The sequence below is a fragment of the Pavona decussata genome, unplaced genomic scaffold (genome assembly GCF_977016875.1).
Source record: "Pavona decussata unplaced genomic scaffold, jaPavDecu1.1 SCAFFOLD_61, whole genome shotgun sequence".
Taxonomy (NCBI): domain Eukaryota; kingdom Metazoa; phylum Cnidaria; class Anthozoa; order Scleractinia; family Agariciidae; genus Pavona; species Pavona decussata.
The window spans coordinates 1,734,638-1,757,679 of NW_028145482.1; the positions used below are offsets into that span (position 1 = coordinate 1,734,638).

Below are 23,042 nucleotides of genomic sequence, written 5' to 3' on the forward strand. Positions count from 1 at the left end.
ATACCGTTAATAAACTGGGGAAACTTCTACGGGAACTCTGAAATCTCGTTGGAGATGTTCAAAGCTGACTTGTAAAATTCAAAACTCCGTTCAAATTTCAAAAATACCGGTCGCGCGTGACGTGGATTGACTGTAGTTGTTTAATGGCGTCCACGAACCCTTGTAAGCTACTTGTAGCGTAGTTTGATGCGAGTACTGCTTTACGGTTACCACTATTCACTTCCGCATTCACGAGTTGGCTCACAGGAGCCTTTGATTCTTTCTGAACTTTAAAGCCGCCCCTGCGACGTTAGCTCCTGGATACATAAACGCAATGAGTGGAAATTATCGCGTATGTATTCAGAAAACGCGAAATGTAATTTTAAGTTCCGTTTTTGTTGGCGTCGTCGTCGTCGTCTCTTAAAATGCACAAAGATTCACCGGCAAAATTCAACATTGAAACAGGAGGGAGGGGTAGGGGGATGGAGGCAAGGTAAACCTTAGCAATCTTCCAACAAGAATTGACAAGGATCGTTGGTTTCCAAATCCACCAATGTGAGCGCACTTTTCTTTCTTCGGATGCATGCTTTACACACGTTTGTAAGAATTTTTTATTAGCGTCACGGTTGCTTCACAGTTCTAGTGAACACGGAACCATAATGTCATGACCTTCACACGTTATTACTTGAAAACTATTTACAATCCAATTTCATCAATGTCACTGAGTCGCACTAAAAAAGTCACTGTCAGACAAAACCTGTCCAAAGCTTTTAGTGAACATACGACATAAATAATTTAAAACGATTTTTAGATCCGCTTGTCTGATTGTGTATGCTAACTGTCAACTTTGAACTAAACATGGGACCAGTCTGTAAAGTTTTTCTCTCTCCTCCTGTGTTGAATTGCCTTATCTTAAGCTGAAACTCGGCGTAAATTAAATTTCTAGACTACAAAAACAATCTTGGACTACGATCAATTCAGGATTAGCGTTGGAGTTCACGAACAACTAGAATAGCGAGTATAGTTTAATTAATTTCTAGGATAAAATCTCAAAAAGAGCGTAAGTGTACAGATAACGTGATATATTTTTTTCTTTGATTCCAAACTCCGTTCAACGGAATTGCATCGTTCTCATGAATTAAGTTAAAAAGGTGTGTTCAGTGAATGAATCCATTTCCGTGGTTTGTTAAAGAAGTGATACATAACACATATTATATGTAGGCGATTTTGAATGCTGCTGTGAGAGACCCGCACTTCCCAGGTTCCTGTATATTATTTGCTTGTGGCTTCAGACGTTCCTGCTACAGCGAAGTGGTTTTTTTTTTTTTTCGTATTATTCTTCTTTCGTTAGTTGAGTTTTGATTTCTTCTACAAGTTCCTCTTTAGGCAGCGACGCAGAGACCTACCAAGAGATGGGGGGAAAAGGCATACTGTCAAAATATCAGGGCGAGAAGATGAAATTGGTAATTTAAATTCTAGTATTATTAAGGTTAGACACCATAATCCTAGTAAGGCATAGATCACGTGATATCTAGCCGCAAAGGGTGTCACTTGACCACACTTTTTTTTTTCAAAGTCAAGACACAAACACGAATTGCATTTGCCTAAGGAACTCTCACCAAAATGCCAAGGGGGAACAGGCCATAAACGAAAACTACACTGAGAATCTCGTTTTCAGTGGGAAGCTCTAATCACCATTCTGCGATGAAAACGGGACAGGATAAACTAGTTACTTTTATATGATAGAGCAATTTTGGATTGCTTGTCAGAAACTGAAACCAAATCCAAAGCAATCACTGTAGCCAATCACAATGCGCGAAAACACACACATGAATAGCGCCAAGCGCGGGGAAACGCGTGCGAGCAAGGTACGATTGGTTTTGATTTGACTTCTGATTGGTTGGCAAAACGGAGCAAGGTTTTTGTTTGTTTTGTTGTTGTTGTTGTTGTTTATCCTACCACAGAGCGTACTAAAGCACAACCAAAGGAAAGTCGAAAGCGTTTTCTATACTTCACTAAAATCGCCCTTGACAAAAAGTTAATGCCACCATCTAGAAGTAGCATAAAAAGATAGCCAAACCTAGACATGCCATGGGCACACATTGTTCATGGTAAGGCGTCACATTACAAACAAACGAAGCATACCTTGACAGCTTTGTTAGAGTCTCCCAGGCTATCAATCATAGGCCGCGTGTTTTCGTTGTAGACTTGTATTTTAGTTCTTGAAATTTCTTCCTTGTCGTCTTCTCGTTCCGACGTTTCTGCTCTTTCTTTCACCACTCGCTCCATTTCTTCATCGCTACTCTCTATTACGATGATTCTGCTATAATCGGACACCTGCGTTGAAAAGAAGAAAAGAACAGTGCACTGTGAATAAAAACTTAATATTTCGAATCGTTAACGCATCATGTAATCTTATCCTTACAAGCACAGCTAAAAAGGATCGACAAAGTAAGAGTTCAAAACTGATCGAGGTCAAAATCTCGTTAAGCCCCACAGTACACCGACAGAGTTTAGTTTCGCGTAAACACAAGCTGTAGAATGAGTTTAAATTGAGTGTCGAAAGAAATTACGCGCTTGCCTTGGGTTTGCTTACCTTCGCTATAGACCGGTTTTCATTTTAGTTTCGTAAAACCAAAACCGAAGTAATTACTCAGACCAATCACACCAAACGTAAACAACGCAAAGGACCAATCAGAATTCGAAGCAAAGAAATGTTACCGGCGCCAAGCGCGGGAAAACACGTGCGAGCAAGCCACGATTGGTTTCGGTTTGGCTTCACATTGCTTAAGAAAGTGGCGCGAGTTTTGCCAACCAATCACAGACCGTAGTAAAGCAAAACTGTTCTATGATTGGTTAAAAGAACTAGCGCCATTTTCTCAACCAATTACAAGTAAAACCAAATCCAAGAGTCACCTGCTTCGAGTTCTGATTGGTCCATTGTGTTGTACAGGCTTTACTTTATCGCTTATCGTGGTTAATTCGGTTTTCGTTTTACGACAATCATTTGCCAACCACTCTTTTTGGAGAGTTTCCACTACGGCACAAAGATCATTTTAACAACAGTCGACACTACCCTATGAGACGTTTCAGGCAAGGAAAGACCTCTGCAGAGAAACTGTTAGCATTTCTAACAAAAGTTAGCATAGGGAGACACTCACCCTTGAGATGCCAACTTTTGGTAAGTACTTCCTGTACCCTTACTCTCTTGCCCCAATAAACCAAATTCAACGAGATGCAAGTATACTAACCTTTTGTTTAAACTCATCAAGCTGTTCAACTGTCCGTGGATAGCCATCTATGCAGTAACCGTTCAAATTCTTTTCTTCTCTTTCCAGTGCTTCTGTCAGTAATCCAAGAACGATTCCCTAAATGAAGATGATCACAAGAAATTCGTTACGTTCCGCACAAGGGTTCACAGACAAAAGGGTCCGAACGATTGCTAGATACATGGAAATGGTGCAGACCGAGATGATAATTTCTTGCTTCCTTGAACATTTGCCACTCATCCTGCCACGTACTCAGGATCTCTCTACATCCCCGCGATCCGTTGATACAAGATGTTCACACGCGCCTCCTCGTTGTTCCCACGTGGAAGAGGCAAAAAAGCCTGTATAAGGAGTAGATGGTGAATACGACGAGAGGGAAGACCAGTAGGGAAAACGGAGGAGAGGGTGGAGGGGAGAAAAAGGCTTGAAACGTCCTCTACTACTCCTTCTTCCCTCGGCCGGCTCCGTTCTTGACCTTGCTTTTCGGTCTCTTCTCTACCAATTAGCTAAGGGTCCTCTTAACATAACTCTACTTTCTAAACCAGTCTGAGCAAATTAATACCAACCGAAGCTACTAATCCTCCCATCAGGATGGCTTCACTGATCGCCTGAGCCTGTTCAGTCTCTTTCTTCGCCTCTTCTCTTAACAGAAGGCCAACCGATAAGTGAGTTCTCCCAGTCGCATCTGACAGTGTTTTACCCAAGTCTGCTTTACCTACACCAGGGGGACCTACAACCGAAATATTAACATTAACAAAAGCCTGGAAAAAAGATGTCCTGCCCACGCTCGGGAAACGCTCAATGCTTCTTATTCCATCTCTGTTGTCACCCTTAATGATTAAAGAGCTTAAAAAACACGCGGCAGTCGAAAGGTACGGCAACGAGAAGGATCTTTGCCACTTCAGTTACAATCGCTTTCCCAATCATATATTTCGAGCCCAGAATAGGCTATATTTGTGAATGTTTAGCCAGTATTCATACTCCAGCATTTGAAACGGTTTTAACTGAAAACTAACCCCACGACAACTGAAGCAGTTATCGCTGACTCTTCAGTTATAAATTAGATATCAAATGTGAATAAGGGAGAAACGAAGACTCGGAAAAAAATCCGAGCCCCAGATGGGATTTGAACCCACGACCCTCCGTGATCTAGTCGGAGGCTCTAACCACTGAGCTACTGGAGACTCTATGGTGAGCAAGGGTCAAATTGTGGGTATCGACTGGAACCGCATCGCGCGGCTACACAGTCACGTACTGACTCATATGAACTCACTAACAGCATCGCGCTGTCACATTAAGGCACCTAGCACTAAGTATCTTTATAGCACTTGGTATCTTTATAAATTGTTTCAAAAACTGTGACAACTACATCACAAACGCAGATGTGTTTTTTTCCCGTTACTTTTACGAGGAGATCAACGAGAACTATTCCCAGCACTAGTTATACTCAGAAGTCCAAGAACGGCCAAGATAGAACGACATGATTAGAAATGATACATCCATTACTATACCTGTTATAAACGTGACGTCGTAATCATGAAGCGAGGTTGATTTCCTCTTTGGAAGATTTTCAAAGATATCACTAACTTGAACAAAAACTTCATCGGGGGAACCTTCGGCTAAAACCTGTCAGAGAATCAAACGTGTTCAAGAACATAAGATAAAAGAAAACACAGTAACAGCGTGATGTACATCAACGACATGAACTAGTATGGTACGACGTACGTACAAGCACTCTTGTTGATTTTTAGTGCAGAGTGAACTGTTGTGAAGTGCGAGATGGTCGTGAGAATGTGGCAATATGTTGTAGTAACTCGTACATTTGACAAGTGCAAGTAACGTGCAACGATACTTGGTAAGCATAGCTTGAGTACTGACGTTTCGAGATATACCCGCCCCGGGTACAACTTTCATACAGTTGACCACTTACTAATGTTACTTGCAAAAAATTTGTTTTCTGTGTCATTTCCGCAGAGGTTTATTTTCTGAGCGGATTTCAGATCAGCTTCTATTTATCGCAGCCAGTCGTGCTCTATACGCAAGGCCTACAATACGCCGGTTTACGCAACACAGCGTTTCAAAACCAAGTGTAAACAAAATGCAAACTTAAAAATTTTAAATCCATCTGGCACAGGTTGCAGTATTTCTGGTTTGAATTCTAACTGGCTCATCGTGTAGTTCAGGACCGATGTACTGATTGGCCGAGGTTTTCTCACAGACAGAAGACAATCGCTCCAAAGAGTGCCGACTGTCTAATTCACAATTTCATGAACAATCATTACCTTCTTCACTTTACTTTGTGACTCGTAGTATTCAATCACTGGCTTCGTTTGGTTGTCAAACGTCTCCAGTCGTTTAGCGATCGTTTCTTCATTGTCGTCCACTCGGCCACTGGTTTCTCCTCGGGCCAGAAGTCGCTGTTTCATCGTTTCGGGAGAACACTCGAAGTAAAGAACAAATTCACAAGCCGCGATCTGTGTGGGTAAACAGAAAGTTAGGTCCTGCTCAGACTAGGTGCCCGTGCCAGGGCCCTGTGCCCGGGCATTGGAAAGAACGTTGTTCAGACTCCTTGGCGCCCAAGAAGCAATCGTGATCTCTTTCGTCAATTTAGCGCCCGCCATATTGTTTACTGTATCGCAGAGAGGCATGTGGGGAAAAGCACGGGAACTGACAATACCCTGTTCAGACCAGTGCCCGTGCTTAGTAATGGTACCCGGGTATTAACCTTGGAGGTAGTGCCCGTAATTTTCCTCGGGAACCAACAAAAAGCTATGTTCAGACTAGTGAGGTGGTAAACCGTCTGGTAATGTATTTTTTTTTTTGAACCTTTTGTCATTCTAAGATTAACCACTCCTAAAATTGTTCAATGTGGATCTATCTTTTGAGCCTGCCGTTAAGTTTTCACAATTTCAACGGCGTCGCATACATGTACAAATTGTGAATAGGTGAAGAAAAATAATGCAGTATAGTATAGTTTGGTACGGTATGGTATACTGTAGTAGCTTCAGTAATGAAGTACAAAACCTCGCAAACGTTGAGGCCACAACAAGACTTCCACAATATAATAAGTCATGTAACAGAAGTAACACCATTTTTTAAAGAAAACTTCACGTTATTGACAAAACAAATGATAAAAAAATGCCTTCTGACAAGCCAGTAGCGAAGGTCGATACTATATGATTTAGCCGGCGCATGCCTATCTACTGAATTAACTCACGAAGGTACTTACTTCATTTTCAAATTCTTTTCCCTGCTCCATCTCTCTGGGAAAACCGTCCACAATAAACCCTTTGGTGTTTGGAATGCCCACCATAGCGACGCGCAGTAATTCCAAGATAATTCTCTGGAAAGAACCAATCATTAACGACCACGTTAGTAATGCCAGTAGTTTTTGAAGGCCTAGTAATACAGTGATCATTTCAAAAGTCTAAAAAATGCGAATTCCTGCGGAATGAAAAATGTCAACTGTGTTTGGACTCATAGAGAAAAAAATAAACTCGGTAATTAACACAGCTAACTGAATTTCGGAGAACTCCATAACTGTTTGAAGAGTTTGTGACTGCAAATCAACACAGTTCACATAATTAACGATGTAAATTTGCCGAAGGAAATGGAATCTGGCTAGGGAATACACCTACAATCAAGGACAAAATTTTCATTTACGTTATTTCCGTCTGCGCATGACAGAAACATTTTTACACGAACGAAAACTACCAGTCTCCCGATACCTAGATTGCTTAGTGGATTTCAAAGAGTTTTTTTTTTGTGGGGAGGGGGGGGGGGGGGGTGGGGAGAAGGAGTTGGGAAGTACAATGTAATTGTATAAACCCAAGCCCTTTTGTCCAAAACTGTGGATGTAAGCCTGTGGCACGTTTTAAATCATAGAGAATCTCAACATATGAACCCGCTAACCGTAGGGATAAGTTCTCCCTTTTCCATGATTTGGAGTAGCTCCTTGCTTCTTGGCGAGCCAGACTGCACCTCTTCTCTCAGTAAGTCTCCAGTCGACAAGTGCGTGTAACCAAACGCATCCACAATACGATTGCATTGCGTTCCCTTGCCGGAGCCAGGACCACCTTGTAACAAAAGTACGTACGGTCAAGTTAAGCGAGCGAGCTTAGTATGTTAGTGACTAGGTCGAGTAAGAGAAGGTACTTAATTTGTAAAGATGGTTCAGTACAAGCTATATATAGCATTGCTTGCCCCGTATCGCATGGCTCGTATGTGGGTCGAAGGAATCGTATGATCCAATAATTCCTTCCTACACCCTATAGGGTGATCATGAAAACTGACGAGACCGAAGAGGACAGGTATTGTCGCCTGGGGAAACACGTTTTCTCGTTTGCATACAAAGGTGGCATTAGCTGTGGAAACAGAGCGTTTCCACGGCGTTTTGCTTCTACAAATGTTACGTTTACGCAAATATTTACGGGACTGAAATGTGAAATTCACGAATGCTTCTTTAACCATTATGTCTTCTAAGCCGCAATGGCATCTGACCGATCTTTTCAGCATCAAAAATTGTTCAAAATGTTTTCGTTCGGTTTTGGCTCGGAACAGTATCCAACCCGTTCCTGGCCCGGTCTATAGAGCGGTCTGTTAGATCGCTCTCGCTAGGGCGGATAACATCTATCCGCCCTGTTCTCGCCGAATCAGTCAATTTGCGAGTACACCAGTAGCCGGTAACCAGGTTATGCTGACCACTGCTATTATCTGCTAGCTTATAAGAGGGCTCGACTAATGAGTGACTTACATGACAGAAAATGGTAGTTCAAGGCAGGTGGCTATTTGCAAGGAGAAGTTGCTATTAAAGAGAAATTGGATAGCCCTTACAACAGTTTAAAGCATTAGTTGGAAAAGTTCAAAGCCGATTAAAGAAAGAAAAAACAGAAAAAGCCATTTAACTCACCTATGACGAATACAACCCTTACATTCAACAATCCTTTTCCGTCCGTTTTGGCGATGGTGTCATCCATAAGAGGCACAAACTCTTCGGCAACAATCGGCTGTTCAAAGACCAGTGATCCAGGCTCCTCCTCCTCCTGCTGCTTCTTTTTCTTCCTCCGTCGGAGTTTGATCGGTTTTCCGTCCACGATTCGGGACAAGTCGTCAACGGCTTCGGCAAGTTCATCGTATTCCGAATCGCTTCCACCCTTTTTAACTGTGACATTTGAACAGAGAAGGAAACGTTGTTACCAATAAGGTAATATGAAAAGAGTAAATTAAATAAGATAAAAACCTTTCTGCACCAGACTTCCTAGTAGCAATCTAAACTAGAGGAGGAAGAACTGAAGTGTACAACTAAAATTTCGTTTTGTTTAAAAATGACGCACATATTGAAAATGTACTCTCTTAGCCAATCTAGAAAACGTCTGAGGTCAAAAGGTACTCGAAAGTTTCGCTCTGCTAAAACATCTTCAAAGTGTAAAACTGGTTGACCTACTGCACAGCAAGCGACGATCGTGAGCCGTTTGTTGCTATTTTGTCTATGACATGAAATTCTTGCCTTTCTTTCTCTTCCGCCTTTCAAGTTTTGGAAGATCTCCAAAGATAGTACATACATCGGCGAAAACCTCATCCACGGAGCGCGTGGCATCCACCTGCAAATGAACACAAAGTTCCAATCATCAAACATTTCGTTCTGCTGACTGCACGTATCGCTACTTAAAAGCTAGGAGAGTGCAAATGCCCATTTTTATCGTTGATTACTGGTCATAGGCTTGGTACATGTAGAAAACGTAACCTATCTCTTTCTCTCCATTCCTTGAAATCGTTTACTCTAGACGCTTCAAAACGCAACAGAAAGAAAGAGAAACGAAGGTCTTTACTTGGTATAAAGCACACCAGTTTGTAATCAGTGGTCTAATCAATTCAATCGAAAGTCCCAAAGGAAAACAACCAAAACAACCAAAGGAAAGGAAAGGAAATTAATATGATAGAAGGGAACATTCACAAGAATAAATCGTTGTTGGACTTTTTCAGCGTCATGGAATAGATTTTGGAACAATAAGTGAACAGTTGTAAGCCGGCGGCTGAGCTGTCAAACTGAAATAAGAAACGTTTGAACACTATACGTACCCTTTTCACTTTGTTTTTCTCTTCATAACTCTCTATTACTGGCACGGTTTCTTCTGCAAACGTGTTAAATCGTTTTCTGATCGTCTCCGCATTATCGTCGACCCTTCCACTCGTCTCTCCGCGTTTGATGAGCCTTTGCTCCATTACCTCTTCGCTACATTCGAAGAACAAGATGAAGTGGCACTCTGTGACCTAAAAGTACAATTTAAAACTTATTTAGCGCGCGGTTGGTGGTAACTGATTGTGAAAGCAACTGTTAATGCAATGAATGATGTGAAAGTTGGTAGGAAAAACAAACAATCAAGCCCAGGGAACTGTCCAGAACATAAACAGCTACTGCGTCTTTGATTGCACGAGTTGGTTTCTGATACAGTGGTGCACTGGATCTCCCCAGCGTTCGCTACATCCAGGTACATATAATACAATTTGGACCCTTGAAGTATGGGAATTTTACAAGTCAGAGGGCTGAAACCGTTAACAGTTTAACTTAAGACGAAAGAGTCAATGTCTTTATATGTAGTTTAAGGCGTAGATATACAAGAAATTCCTCGGAAGAAAAGGAAACATTCTGATCCTTGCGTTCCCTACTTGGTCGAGCTTAATACGATTCCGTCTACGCTGCTTTTGATTGACACTGAAACAGAAGGTTCTTTTAACGCTTCCGATTCCGTGGCCAGTGTGAACCAGCCCTTACATCAAGCCATACTTACCTCCTGTTCAAACTGAACACCTTGAGACAGTTTACGTGGAAATCCATCAATAAGGAATCCAGGTGAGTCTGGATACCGCAGCATGGCATCGGTCAACAGTTCAATCACCAATTCCTAGAAAACACAAAGGCAGACGGGAACGTCAGATAGCTTTTGAGAACCGATCAGGCATGGATACGCATTTAAGTACATAAGAACGTAAATAAGTTAGTTTAGCCACCAGACACGTCTTCTCATATTGTAGTTGTGTTCTTTCTAAGAATCCTTCAGAATAGTGTAATAGCACTATGAAATTCCGAACATTAGCCCGCGGCTTACAGTATTCGTTCAAAGGGTCTTTCGGGGGCTTATTTTCGCGGCCATTTGGTGCACTGAATATGCTGACGAGTTGGGCTGTGATTCTGATGAGCCTGCAGAGCAAATACATGCAACTCAACTTCAACTTTATTAATCTTTGTAATTAAATACAGTTTACAATAACACTGGACCCTCAGATAGCATTTGCTGATCTAGGCGGGTAGTGTAGAAGTATTTACCTAATTACACAGCGAATTAATATAAATATGCCGAATAAACGAGTAAAATATACAACGATTCTAGACGTGAAAACATCTTATGAAAGATCTGTTATCCAACTTTAAGCCTTAAACTTTTACAACTGTTTTACTCTCTGTTTTTAATAAACTGTTGTTGTTGTTGTTGAGAAACACAGAAAACTTTATATAAAAAAAGTGTCAGTGGATGAGTGCGCGCATGGTGGCAAACCAGTTTGCCACTGTACGAATAAATTCCAAACTTGTTTTCACTTACAGTACAAATATTTAACTGTACCTACGAATGTGCTCGTTCACCTGTTATTCGATTAGCACGAAATAGACTCGGATAATAATGGCATATTTCGCAAAACAATGGAATCAACCCGAATTTCAAGTAGTATTTTTTCTCTTTCTCTTTATTACAACAACTTGGTCCAACCCGGTTACTCGATATTTGACTGTATTAGCAAAGTTCCTTTGAAAGTCCATAAAATGTCTTCTTTTGTTGACAGGCTAAAAGGTTGTTCGTTAGCATTCCGAGAATATTTGATCACTACTCTGAGAATTGAGTTATCAGCTGCAAAAAGCTGAGACAACTTACTGAGGCGAAACAGGTTCGTAATGACATATTTGAAACTTTAACGTACCTGGGGGACGAGTTTGCCTTCTTCCATTAACTGGGCGATTTTTTGTCCTCTCTCACCGCCACTTTCCACCTCTGCTCTCAGTAAATCACCAGTGGAGAGGTGTGTGTAGCCAAACCTCTCCACAATACGCGCGCACTGAGTTCCTTTGCCAGAACCTGGACCACCTGAATTCAAGAAAAACACAACTAGCTGAGCATAATATCATATTTAAATGTAGACAACTTGCTGTTAGATCTAGATAGTCGTTTCAGTAAAAGCCGAAAAATCCAACAGGAAAAATCCCTCCATTCTTCCACGAGTACTAATAGCGAGAGGGGCGACACGCAAATAAGTCGCCGCCGTGCTAAAAACTTGACTCGCTCGCGAGTCATTCGAGTTCGTTTCTGTAACTTCAATCAGTGCCTTTTAGAAAAAAGAAACACAACAGTCCGGCGTAGTCTCTACTGAGAGGCGCTTAAAAATCGATGCGAAAAAGAAAGCATGGACACGGTCTCAGCTGGAAACCCATGAAGCCACGCGACGAATGTAAGTTTGTCGCTGATCGACACGTGCCGTAAAGTGTAAATGGCACGCGCATTGGAAAAGAAGCCAAGTGAATCGGAACTAGATTTTCCTAAACGTTGGAACCTCCGGGCTCCATACACTGCCACTACAGGTCTCTGAAATTTGCCATTTCGTTTCATTCCCTTACCCAATACAAACACTATCCTTTGCCCTGAAAATTCCACCCACTCTTCTTTTTCCTCTTCTTCTTTAGCCGCAACTTTCTTTTTCTTTCTCTTGACTTTTTGCACCTCCTTTGGAGGAAGAGCGCCAAACAGTGCGCGCACGTCTGCAAATACCTCGTCCACGGCACGGTTGGCATCGATCTGAAAGAAAACACACACGAGTTCTTAGTAGCACACAGAAAATACGCTTTAAACTCGCTTTACAGAGAATAGTCCTTTAAAACAACCGAGGCAAGTGAATAGGCCGTTTTTTGGCAAAGCACTTTGGGAATCACCGTCCCAGTTCAAAAACTTTAAGCTTCGTATTCCCACAAAAGAAGCTGAAGAAAAAAGTTTTAAAAAAATTCCAGCGTTTTGTGCTTTTCAGAGTTGCTTCAGGCTTTCGTCTTTCGATCCAAGATCGATAGTTTGCGGTTTAGCGTGATAATTCGGTTGACACTACAGTTCCCCTACGATCCAATTGGAAAGATAGCGCGGTGATACAGTAGTTAGTGATATATTGTTGGCAATTTAATTAAAAGTGATGCTAAATGGGATAATTTTAATAGCGACATTTATGGCAACATAGCGCGCAAACAACTTCTAACGCAACATTTTGTTGTGGCAACGTGTTGAAGTTTTTGAAAACAGATAAATAACTTGCAATGTGTTGCTATAACAAATTGCTTGATTTAACTGAAACTGTCGCGCGATATGTCAAAGGAAAACAGTTTAAAAATCAATCCGCATAACATTACCCTAACTTCTGCTCTTAACGGGTAATGCTACGCGAAAAGCCAGCAACGTATTGACTGGAATGTATTTAACAGAAACGAAACAACCGCGGAGTCAGCTTAAACCCGATTAATTCATTCTGCATGGTGTGAAACCAAAAAGAAGACAGACTTACTTTTTTTACTTTGTTTTGTTGTTCATAACGATCAATGACAGGAAGTGTCTTTTCTTCAAAAGTAGCAAATCGTTTCTTAATCGTTTCAATGTTGTCATCCGCTCGTCCACTTGTCTCACCGCGTTTAAGTAACCTCTCTTCCATTACCTCCGCACTACATTCAAAGAACAGCAGAAAGTCGCTTTCCACAACCTGCCATAAAACAAATAAAACATGGAAAATGTTAGAAGAGCACACCATTTGTATCATCTTTACAGACAAGTATAACAAGTCGCAATTTAACTCTCAAACTTTAACACTAAGTGCCACTTGTGACACGGTGCTCACACTCTATGACTGCTCCAGACTAGACCAGTCCCCTTATTTTCCATACGGATAGTAACTCGTGCAAACCACGTGAGTGAGCGCGGAAATTGGCTCGCGTGAGGCAATATTCTCGCGCACCCGCGTGGTTCACACGCTCTACTATCCCAAAGAAAAATATGAGGACTGCTCATATAGTGTACAGCTGCTCTTGGGGACTTAAGGCGCCTTCTCACTTGATAGTAACAAGTTTTCAAGAACAAAAGTGTCGTTTGGTTGCTCTCAAAGCGTCTCCATGTCTGCTTTGTTAATGCAGTGACAAGGCTCAGCTTTTGTACAGTCCAAGAGAGTATCATTTGTTACAGATCACATTTTCGATCTTCCATTCACTGATCTTTTTCAATTTAAAAGACTGAAACGTTGAAAGTGTTTATATCAGTCATTCATCCATTGATTATATCCTTATTAACTTGTTCACACATTCACTCTTTCACTTGTTCATTGACCATTAATTCACTTGCTCGAGATTTATTCATTTGCCCATTCATTCACTCTCTTTCATTGTGATTTTTATTAATTTCCTTCTTCACATGACTCAGCATATATTAACCACCTTAAAGGATACTAACCTCCTGCTCAAACTGCAAACCCTGTTGAACCTCTCTAGGAAAACCATCAATAAGGAATCCAGTACAATCCTTGAGTTGCCTCATAGCATCTCTTAACAGCTCAATGGTAATTTCCTATGAGGGTACAGAGGGATTACAAAGAGATGAATAACTTCTGATAATTGCAGCTAGTGACAAGATGAGAAAATTCAACAGCCATAAATTTCTGTTCAAACAAAACTTTGCATTAACTAACATCAAAAACAGCACCCTATTTGGCTTTCATTTTGTCTTATAATTAGCCTTTGAATTTCTCAAACTCCGGTTTTGCAGGCACAAATAGTTATATAGTTGAGTACCAAGTTCAAAGTTCTTTGCTTTTGTTTTGGGACTTTGTTGCATAATGATAGAGGTTTTACATATAGCACTCATCAACATAATTCCAATCCCAGGAGTATGCAGGATGTTTGTCACATGAACCTAGTTTAATGTCCTTAGCTCCCACGAGTCTCCTGTAGCTCAGTGGTAGAGCACCTGAACTTAAGTATTCAGAGGGTCATAGGTTTGACTCCTGTTGGGAGTTTTCCAGTATATTGCCTCTGTCACAGACTGAAGAAATGCATCTATCAAGTGGAATTCTTGTTCTGCACATGACTGTTCTTCAGTTACAATAATATATATCCGAACTGGTAATCGGAAGGTGTTAGGTTTGACTCCTGATAGGAGCACTCAGATTTGTTTTTTTGCAAGTATGCCTGTGTCATTTACTGATTAATACATCATTCTCATTTATTCACAAGGCTTAACATATTCCATCATACTATTTCCATTGTGCATATGCCACTCATTGACATTCCAATCCTAGCAGTATGCAGGATGTTTGTCCCATGAACCTAGTTTAACCTTAGCTACTACGGTCTCCTGTAGCTCAGTGGTAGAGCATCTAAACTAGTAATTCGAAGGTCTTTGGTTCCACTCCTGATAGGAGCACTCAGATTTTTTTTTCCGAGTATGCCTGTGTCATTTACTGATTCATACATCATTCTCACCCGGGGGGTACTCCAAAAAAAATTGGGTAGGGGTGTGCGGCCCGCTTCCCAAAACCGTTACCCTACTTATGACCAAAATCTGCGATTTTCCCTACCCTATTTATGACCTGAAGTAGCTTCTAAAAAAAAATCGAACCCAGGACTAGAGTGCAAAAATCTATACCCTATTTATTACCAAAATGGCGGCAAAATGGCTCAAAGCGATACCCTATTTATGACCAAAACAGCCGAAAAACCATACCCTTTGGCGCCACACATACCTATATAGCCCATATAAGGGAGTACCCCCCCACCCCTCGGGCATTCTCAATAATATATATATTTACCTGAGGTACAAGCTTTCCCTCCTTCATGAGATCTTCAATCATCTGTCCCCTTTCATTTCCCCTAGCCACTTCTTGTCTCAATAGGTCTCCAGCTGACAAGTGGGCATAGCCAAATTCCTCAACAATTTTACTACACTGTGTTCCCTTTCCTGATCCTGGTCCACCTGTGGCAAGGAAAGACACACTTCAACATGGAGCAAATTAACTTCAAAGTGCAAATTATATGGACCTTCCATCAGTAGATTTTAAAGTAGAATGGTGTGCATTCATACCCAAGATGCAACCAACTGAATTTAACTTTGGAGTCCAGAATGGAGCATTAGAGGTACAGTAATGTAGCAGGCAGAATTTTCTGTAATGGTGACCACCTATAGTCTTGCAAAATTTGAGGTTCCGAACACAAACAAACACTGCACTTTTCACTTCAAACACATTGACATCTCTCCTGAACAGACAGTGGCTCTTGGGAGTGTTTGCTTTAGAAGGTTATAGAGGATAAAAACAAAGTGTGCAAAATTATGTGCAAAATGACTGACAGGAGGGCTAGTTTAATGCCACTGCAAGGAATTTCAACCTTGAGCAATGAAAAGCAGCATCAAAGCTCCAAAATTCATGCAGGTAAATATGCATCAAGTAGCATGGATTGTACCCTGTATTCTATGGCATATTTATATTTTACCCACCTTTTCCAACACCATATGAGAATACAAGATTTAGAAAATCACCTCTCCCATTCACCCCATAAAACGTTTTGAGATATCCCCCAAACAGAGCAACGTAAACAAGTGACACAGATACATCACTCACCAAGAACAAAAACAATCCTCTGCCCAGAAAACTCCACCTCTACCTCTTCCTCTGAGTCAGACGTCAGAATGTTCTTCTCTGTCAACTCTTTGTCACTGTCAATTGAAGCGCGGGGGCCATTGATTGGTGGAAGAGGTTGTTTTACTTTCATTTCAGGTTCAGTGGCAAAAGTGCGCACATCATCGCCACCCTCTGACTTTATGGGTCCATCCGCCTTTGGGATGGGTGGCAATGGCTTCTTACTGAGATCAAGGAATGTGTTCCATTTGATGTCTTTTTCTGATTTTGCAAGGGAGATACAATTTTCCAGAAACGCCAAATGATCTTCTGGTTTGTGATACAGGAGGCCAGTCAGCATCCCCTGGGAAGAATTATGAAGATAATATTGTTATTGTCAAGCATGAATGCTATCAGTTGAAACTTGAAAATATAAATCATCCTTTTAAGAAATTATATTAGAGTATTTTCAACCAAAAAATATGTACATTTTATTGGTGGAGTAAGGTAAATTTCCATCCTCTCCCTCGGCATGCACGTCTAGCATATGGACTTGAACACCTACCAGTGGTATTTGCATAATTTGTGTGCATGATCAGGCCAGATAAACAGTATCCATTTACGTGCATGACTATTATGTACTTGAAAGGACTGTACGTGTCTCCAGATTGGCACTCATGTCCAATATACACAAACGGATACGAATCGTCAAAACGCCCTCACCAATCGTACCATTGGTAAAAGATTACGATTTGTCAAAGACGCCTTACGATTCGTACCATTGGAACGAATGGCAAGCTCCTCATTCGATCGGAATTCCATTGGTGAAATGCATCTCATTAACACTTGTAAGCCGTGCAAAAACGAATGGTCGATTGGTACCATTGGTACCATTGGTACAAATGGAAAAGTAGTCAGTCGATTGGTTACGATTCGTACCATTGGAACGAACTGTAAGCTTCTCAGTCGATCGGTATACCATTTGTAAACTGCATCACATTAACTGGCTTGTGAGCCATGCGAAAACGAATGGTCCATTGGTACCATCGGTACAAACGGAAAAGTAGTCAGTCGATTGGTTACGATTCGTACCATTGGAACGAATGGTAAGCTCCTCAGTCGATCGGTATACCATTTGTAAACTGCATCACATTAACTGGCTTGTGAGCCATGCGAAAACGAATGGTCGATTGGTACCACTGATTGGTACAAACGGAAAAGTAGTCAGTCGATTGGTTTTGATTCGTACCATTGGAACAAATGGTAAGCTCCTCAGTCGATCGGTATACCATTTGTAAACTGCATCTCATTAACTGACTTGTAAGCCATGCGAAAACGAATGGTCGATTGGTACCATTGGTACCATTGGTACAAATGGAAAAGTAGTCAGTCGATTGGTTCACCATTGGAATCTGGATCTCAAGACAAACGTCATGACTTGAATCTTCCTTGATATTAAGCGAAATACCTCGTTCTTTAATGCATGAGCCGAAACAACATGAAAAGAGCGCACTACACATGAATCTATCTCGTTCCTAAATCCACGAGCCAAAACAAGCATGCTACACATCAATATATCTCCTTCTTTAATGCACGATGGCCAAAACAAGCGCGCTACACAATAAGATTCCTCGTTCTTTAATCGATGAGCCAAAAGCAAGCGCGCTGCACATGAATATACCTCGTTCTTTAATCCATAAGCCAAAACAAGCGCGCTACACATGAATATACCTTGTTCTTTAATCCATTAACCGAAACAAGCGCACTACACATGAATCTATCTCGTTCCTAAATCCACGAGCCGAAACAAGCATGCTACACATCAATATATCTCCTTCTTTAATGCACCATGGGTCAAAACAAGCGCGCTACACAAGAAGATTCCTCGTTCTTTAATCGATGAGCCAAAACAAGCGCGCTGCACATGAATATACCTCGTTCTTTAATCCATAAGCCAAAACAAGCGCGCTACACATGAATATACCTCGTTCTTTAATCCATTAACCTAAAAAAGCGCGCTACGCATGAATATAACTCGTTCTTTAATCCATGAATTGAAACAAGCGCTCTACACAGAATATAACTCGTTCCTTAATCCATAAACCGAAAACCAAGCGCGCTACGCAGGAATATAACTCGTTCTTTAATCCATGAACCGAAACAAGCGCGATACGCATGAATACAACTTGTTCTTTAATCAATGAACCGAAACAAGCGTGCTACGCATGAATATTACCGGTACTCGTTCATTTATCTATAAACCGAAACAAGCGCACTACACATGAATATACCTCGTTCTTTAATCCATGAACCGAAACTAGCGCGCTACACATGAATATAACTTGTTGTTTAATCCATGACCCGAAAAAAGCGCGCTACGCATGAATATAACTCGTTCTTTGATCCATGAACCAAAACATTAACGCGCTACACACAGAGTATAACTCGTTCCTTAATCCATGTACCAAAACCGAGCGCGCTACGCATGAATATAACTCGTTCTTTAATCCAGGAACCGAAAGGAGCGCGCTACGCATGAATAAAACTCGTTTTTTAATCCATAAACCGAAACAAGCGCGACACACATGAATACAACTCGTTCTTTAATCAATGAACCGAAACAAGCGTGCTACGCATGAATATTACTGGTACTCGTCCTTTAATCCATAAACCAAAACAAGCGCGCTATACGTGAATATACCTCGATCGTTCTTTATCCGGCCATGAACCGAAACAAGAACGCTACACATGAATATACGAGTCATATTCATGTGTAGCGCGCTTGTTTCGGTTCATAGATTAAAGAACGAGTTAAATTTATACGTAGCGCGCTTGTTTGGGTTCATGGATTAAAGGGTGAATTATATTCATGTGTTCCTCGTTTGTTTCGGCTCTGCGATTAAAGAACAAGGTATATTGATGTGTAGCGTGCTTGTTTCGGTTCATGGATTAAAGAACGATTTTGATTTATGTGTAGCGTGCTTGTTTCGGATCATGGATTAAAGAACGAGTTATATTTATGTGTAACGCACTTGTTTCGGTTCATGGACTAAAAAACAAGGTATATTCACGTGTAGCGCGCTTGTTTCGGTTCATGGATTAAAGAACGATTTTTCTTTCTGTGTAGCGCGCTTTTTTCTATTCATGGATTAAAGAACGGGTTATATTTATGGGTAACGCATTTGTTTCGGTTCATGGACTAAAGAACGAGGTATATTCACGTGTAGCGCGCTTGTTTCGATTCATGGATTAAAGAACGACTACCGGTAATATTAATGCGTAGCACGCTTGTTTCGGAATAAATAACGAGTTGTATTCATGCGTATCGCGCTTGTTTCGGTTTATGGATTAAAAACGAGTTATATTCATGCGTAGCACGCTTGTTTCGGTTTATGGATTAAAAAACGAGTTATATTCATGCGTAGCACGCTTGTTTCGGTTCATGGATTAAAGAACGAGTTATATTCATGCGTAACGCGCTTGTTTCGGTTCATGGATTAAAGAACGAGTTATATTCATGCGTAACGCGCTTGTTTTGGTTCATGGATTAAAGAGCGAGTTATATTCATGTGTACGCGCTTGGTTCGGCTCATGGCATTAAAGAATCAGGGTATTTTGCTTATGGATCGACCTATATTCAAGTCATGACGTTTGTTTTGAGATGCAGATTCCAATGGTTAACCAATCGACTGAATACTTTTCCATTTGTACCATTGGTACCAATGGTACCAATCGACCATTCGTTCAAGTTTCAAACGGCTTACATGTGTTAATGATATGCATTTCACCAATGGTGTACCAATTGAATGCCAAGTCACTCTATTGGTACCAATCGTACCATTGGAACCAATGGACGAACGGAATCCCACTGTGCTCGAACCGAACCGTAGCGAAAATAGTCTAATGCCCATTAATGCGATGCAATTCACCAATGGTGTACCAATGGAATGCCAAGTCACTCTATTGGTACCAATCGTACCATTGGTACCAATGGACGAACAGAATCCCACTGTACTCAAACCGAACTGTAGCAAAAATAGTCTAAGTCCCATTAATGAGATCCAATTCACCAATGGTGTACCAATGGAATGCCAAGTCACTCTATTGGTACCAATCGCACCATTGGTACCAATGGACGAACGGAATCCAGCTGTACTCAAACCGAACCGAAGCGAAAATAGTCTAAGCCCCCTTAATGAGATGCAATTCACCAATGGTGTTCCAATGGAATGCCAAGTCACTCTATTGGTACCAATCGTACCATTGGTACCAATGGACGAACGGAATCCGGCTGTACTCAAACCGAACCGTAGCAAAAATAGTCTAAGTCCCCTTAATGAGATGCAATTCACCAATGGTGTACCAATGGAATGCCAAGTCACTCTATTGGTACCAATCGCACCATTGGTACCAATGGACGAACGGAATCCAGCTGTACTCAAACCGAACCGGAGCGAAAATAGTCTAAGCCCCCTTAATGAGATGCAATTCACCAATGGTGTTCCAATGGAATGCCAAGTCACTCTATTGGTACCAATCGTACCATTGGTACCAATGGACGAACGGAATCCGGCTGTACTCAAACCGAACCGTAGCAAAAATAGTCTAAGTCCCCTTAATGAGATGTAATTCACCAATGGTGTACCAATGGAATGCCAAGTCACTCTATTGGTACCAATCGCACCATTGGCACCAATGGACGAACGGAATCCAGCTGTACTCAAACTGAACTGTAGCGAAAATAGTTTAAGTCCCCTTAATGAGATACAATTCACCAATGGTGTTCCAATGGAATGCCAAGTCACTTTACTGGTACCAATCGTACCATTGCTACCAATGGACGAACGGAGTCCAGCTTTACTCAAACCGAACCGTAGTGAAAATAGTCTAAGTCCCGTTAATGAGATGCAATTCAGCAATGGTGTTCCAATGGAATGCCAAGTCATTCTATAGGTACCAATCGTACCATTGGTACCAATGGACGAACGGAATCCAGCTGTACTCAAACCGAACCGTAGGGAAAATAGTCTAAGTCCCCTTAATGAGATGCAATTCAGCAATGGTGTTCCAATGGAATCCAAGTCATTCCATTGGTACCAATCGTACCATTGGTACCAATGGACGAACGGAATCCTGTTGTACTCAAACCGAACCGTAGCGAAAATAGTCTAAGTCCCCTTAATGAGATGCAATTCACCAATGGTGTACCAATGAACGAACGGAATCCAGCTGAACTCGAACCCAACCGTAGCGAAAATAGTCTAAGTCCCCTTAATGAGATGCAATTCACCAATGGTGTACCAATAGAATGCCAAGTGACTCTATTGGTACCAATCGCACCATTGGTACCAATGGACGAACGGAATCCAGCCGTACTCAAACCGAACCGTAGTGAAAATAGTCTAAGTCCCCTTAATGAGATGCAATTCAGCAATGGTGTTCCAATGGAATCCAAGTCATTCCATTGGTACCAATGGACGAACGGAATCCGGCTGTACTCAAACCGAACCGTAGCGAAAATAGTCTAAGTCCCCTTAATGAGATGCAATTCACCAATGGTGTACCAATGGACGAACGGAATCCAGCTGAACTCGAACCCAACCGTAGTGAAAATAGTCTAAGTCCCCTTAATGAGATGCAATTCACCAATGGTGTACCAATGGAATGCCAATCCATTCCATTGGATTCCGTTTGTGTGTATTGGACAACACTCCAGATTGGAGATACTTAGCCCGATTTAACCCATATTTTAATTAACCCCCCGAATGGGGATTGGCAAAACAGCGTTTTTCACTGAATTCAAATGCCCCATGTGTACAACATACTATAAAATAATAATATTAATCTTTACTAAAGGGAGGCAAGAAATTGCTCACCCAAAATGTTAGCCTTCTAAGGCTGTGCAACAATTTTAACAGACTCCACAATCCATCTTCTTGATTAAAATTTTCACTTAGTTGTTTAATGAAATTTTCAATAAATTTACCGCTCCGGTCCATTACGAGTGCAGCCTAACCCATGCAATAAAAATTGAATCAAGGACAGACGGTTCTAAAAAATATTTACAAAATTATAATTATGTCATTTTTTTTTGAAAACCTTTCGCTCCCAGAGCGGTTTTTCTTCATGTTTGTTTGTTGACATTATTGATAGTCTAATTAAACATGTTTAACACTGCTAGAGCAGTGTTTTCAATACAAAAAACAGCAAACTGAAAGTTGTTTTATATAGACAAACGTTTCAATAGTTCCTTTAAAGAAAGCCACGTATGAAATGAAATATAACCGAGTAAAATGATCAAAGATTGAGCATAATTAGTTTTCAAAATGCGAGGAAGCCTTGTACATGTAATACGAAACGTTTACCAGAAGACTAATGTCGCCAATACAAATAATGACACCAGTGCTCGCAAAGCCATAATCTGAAACTAATTCGCTTTTGCTTCTACTAAGGTAATAGTAAATTTCAATGTAAGTCTTCGATCCATCCAAAGGCTCACTAATTACAAGATTTATTCACTTCACTCCAAATTAACCACAGATAATCTTTAATCGGTTGCGACAGGGATATAGAAAGTTTATAGAACGTAACTTTTAACAGTATGCTTCGCGAAAAATCGCATGTACAAATCGTGTTAGAAGCAGTCTAAACTCCAGGAATATGCGAGTTCTTACGAACCTGCCAAAGAGTACAAACCACAGGCACCAACCTTTGTAAATTAAATTCAGGGAGGACAAAATACGAAATTTTGGTCATTGCTGTTAGTAATAAACAGTAGGAGATTTTCGAAAGATTTACGCTACACCGTACAACATTCGCGCGCGTTCCCGCCTTTGTGAAATCTTACCTCAAAGAGCTGATGAACCTCCGTTTTTGCCATGTATTCCTTGCTTTCTTCCGCCGTCATGATCGTTTCTGAGATCTGAATGTTTACATATAGGGGGATACAAATTTGAGACCCAATGCAAACCACAAATTCGAAGGTTCTAACAATTCTGCCGAAGGTTCTAACGTTGCTATGACAATATGCTAATTACTACTCGTCATAAGTCAGAAATCTTCGGCAATTAGGGCCGGAAATGTGGAAAACAAAGACGCCAACGGAAATCATTATTT

At 41.0% G+C, this 23,042-nt stretch overlaps 1 protein-coding gene across 1 annotated transcript; it reads right to left on the minus strand.

Moving 5' to 3' along the window:
- Positions 1-572: 572 nt before the first annotated feature.
- On the minus strand, positions 573-22,957 carry LOC146479013 (adenylate kinase isoenzyme 5-like). Its single transcript, XM_085111279.1, has 19 exons — positions 22,774-22,957; positions 15,930-16,290; positions 15,123-15,286; positions 13,769-13,882; positions 12,837-13,028; positions 11,911-12,088; positions 11,220-11,383; positions 10,037-10,150; positions 9,327-9,518; positions 8,755-8,848; positions 8,158-8,409; positions 7,161-7,324; positions 6,478-6,591; positions 5,531-5,722; positions 4,760-4,874; positions 3,815-3,978; positions 3,231-3,347; positions 2,125-2,316; positions 573-1,381 (listed from the first exon to the last, which is right to left on the minus strand). The coding sequence occupies exons 1-19, from the start codon at positions 22,831-22,833 to the stop codon at positions 1,313-1,315; spliced, it is 3,012 nt and encodes a 1,003-aa protein (XP_084967405.1). The 5' UTR covers positions 22,834-22,957; the 3' UTR covers positions 573-1,312.
- Between the last annotated feature and the right edge of the window lie 85 nt (positions 22,958-23,042).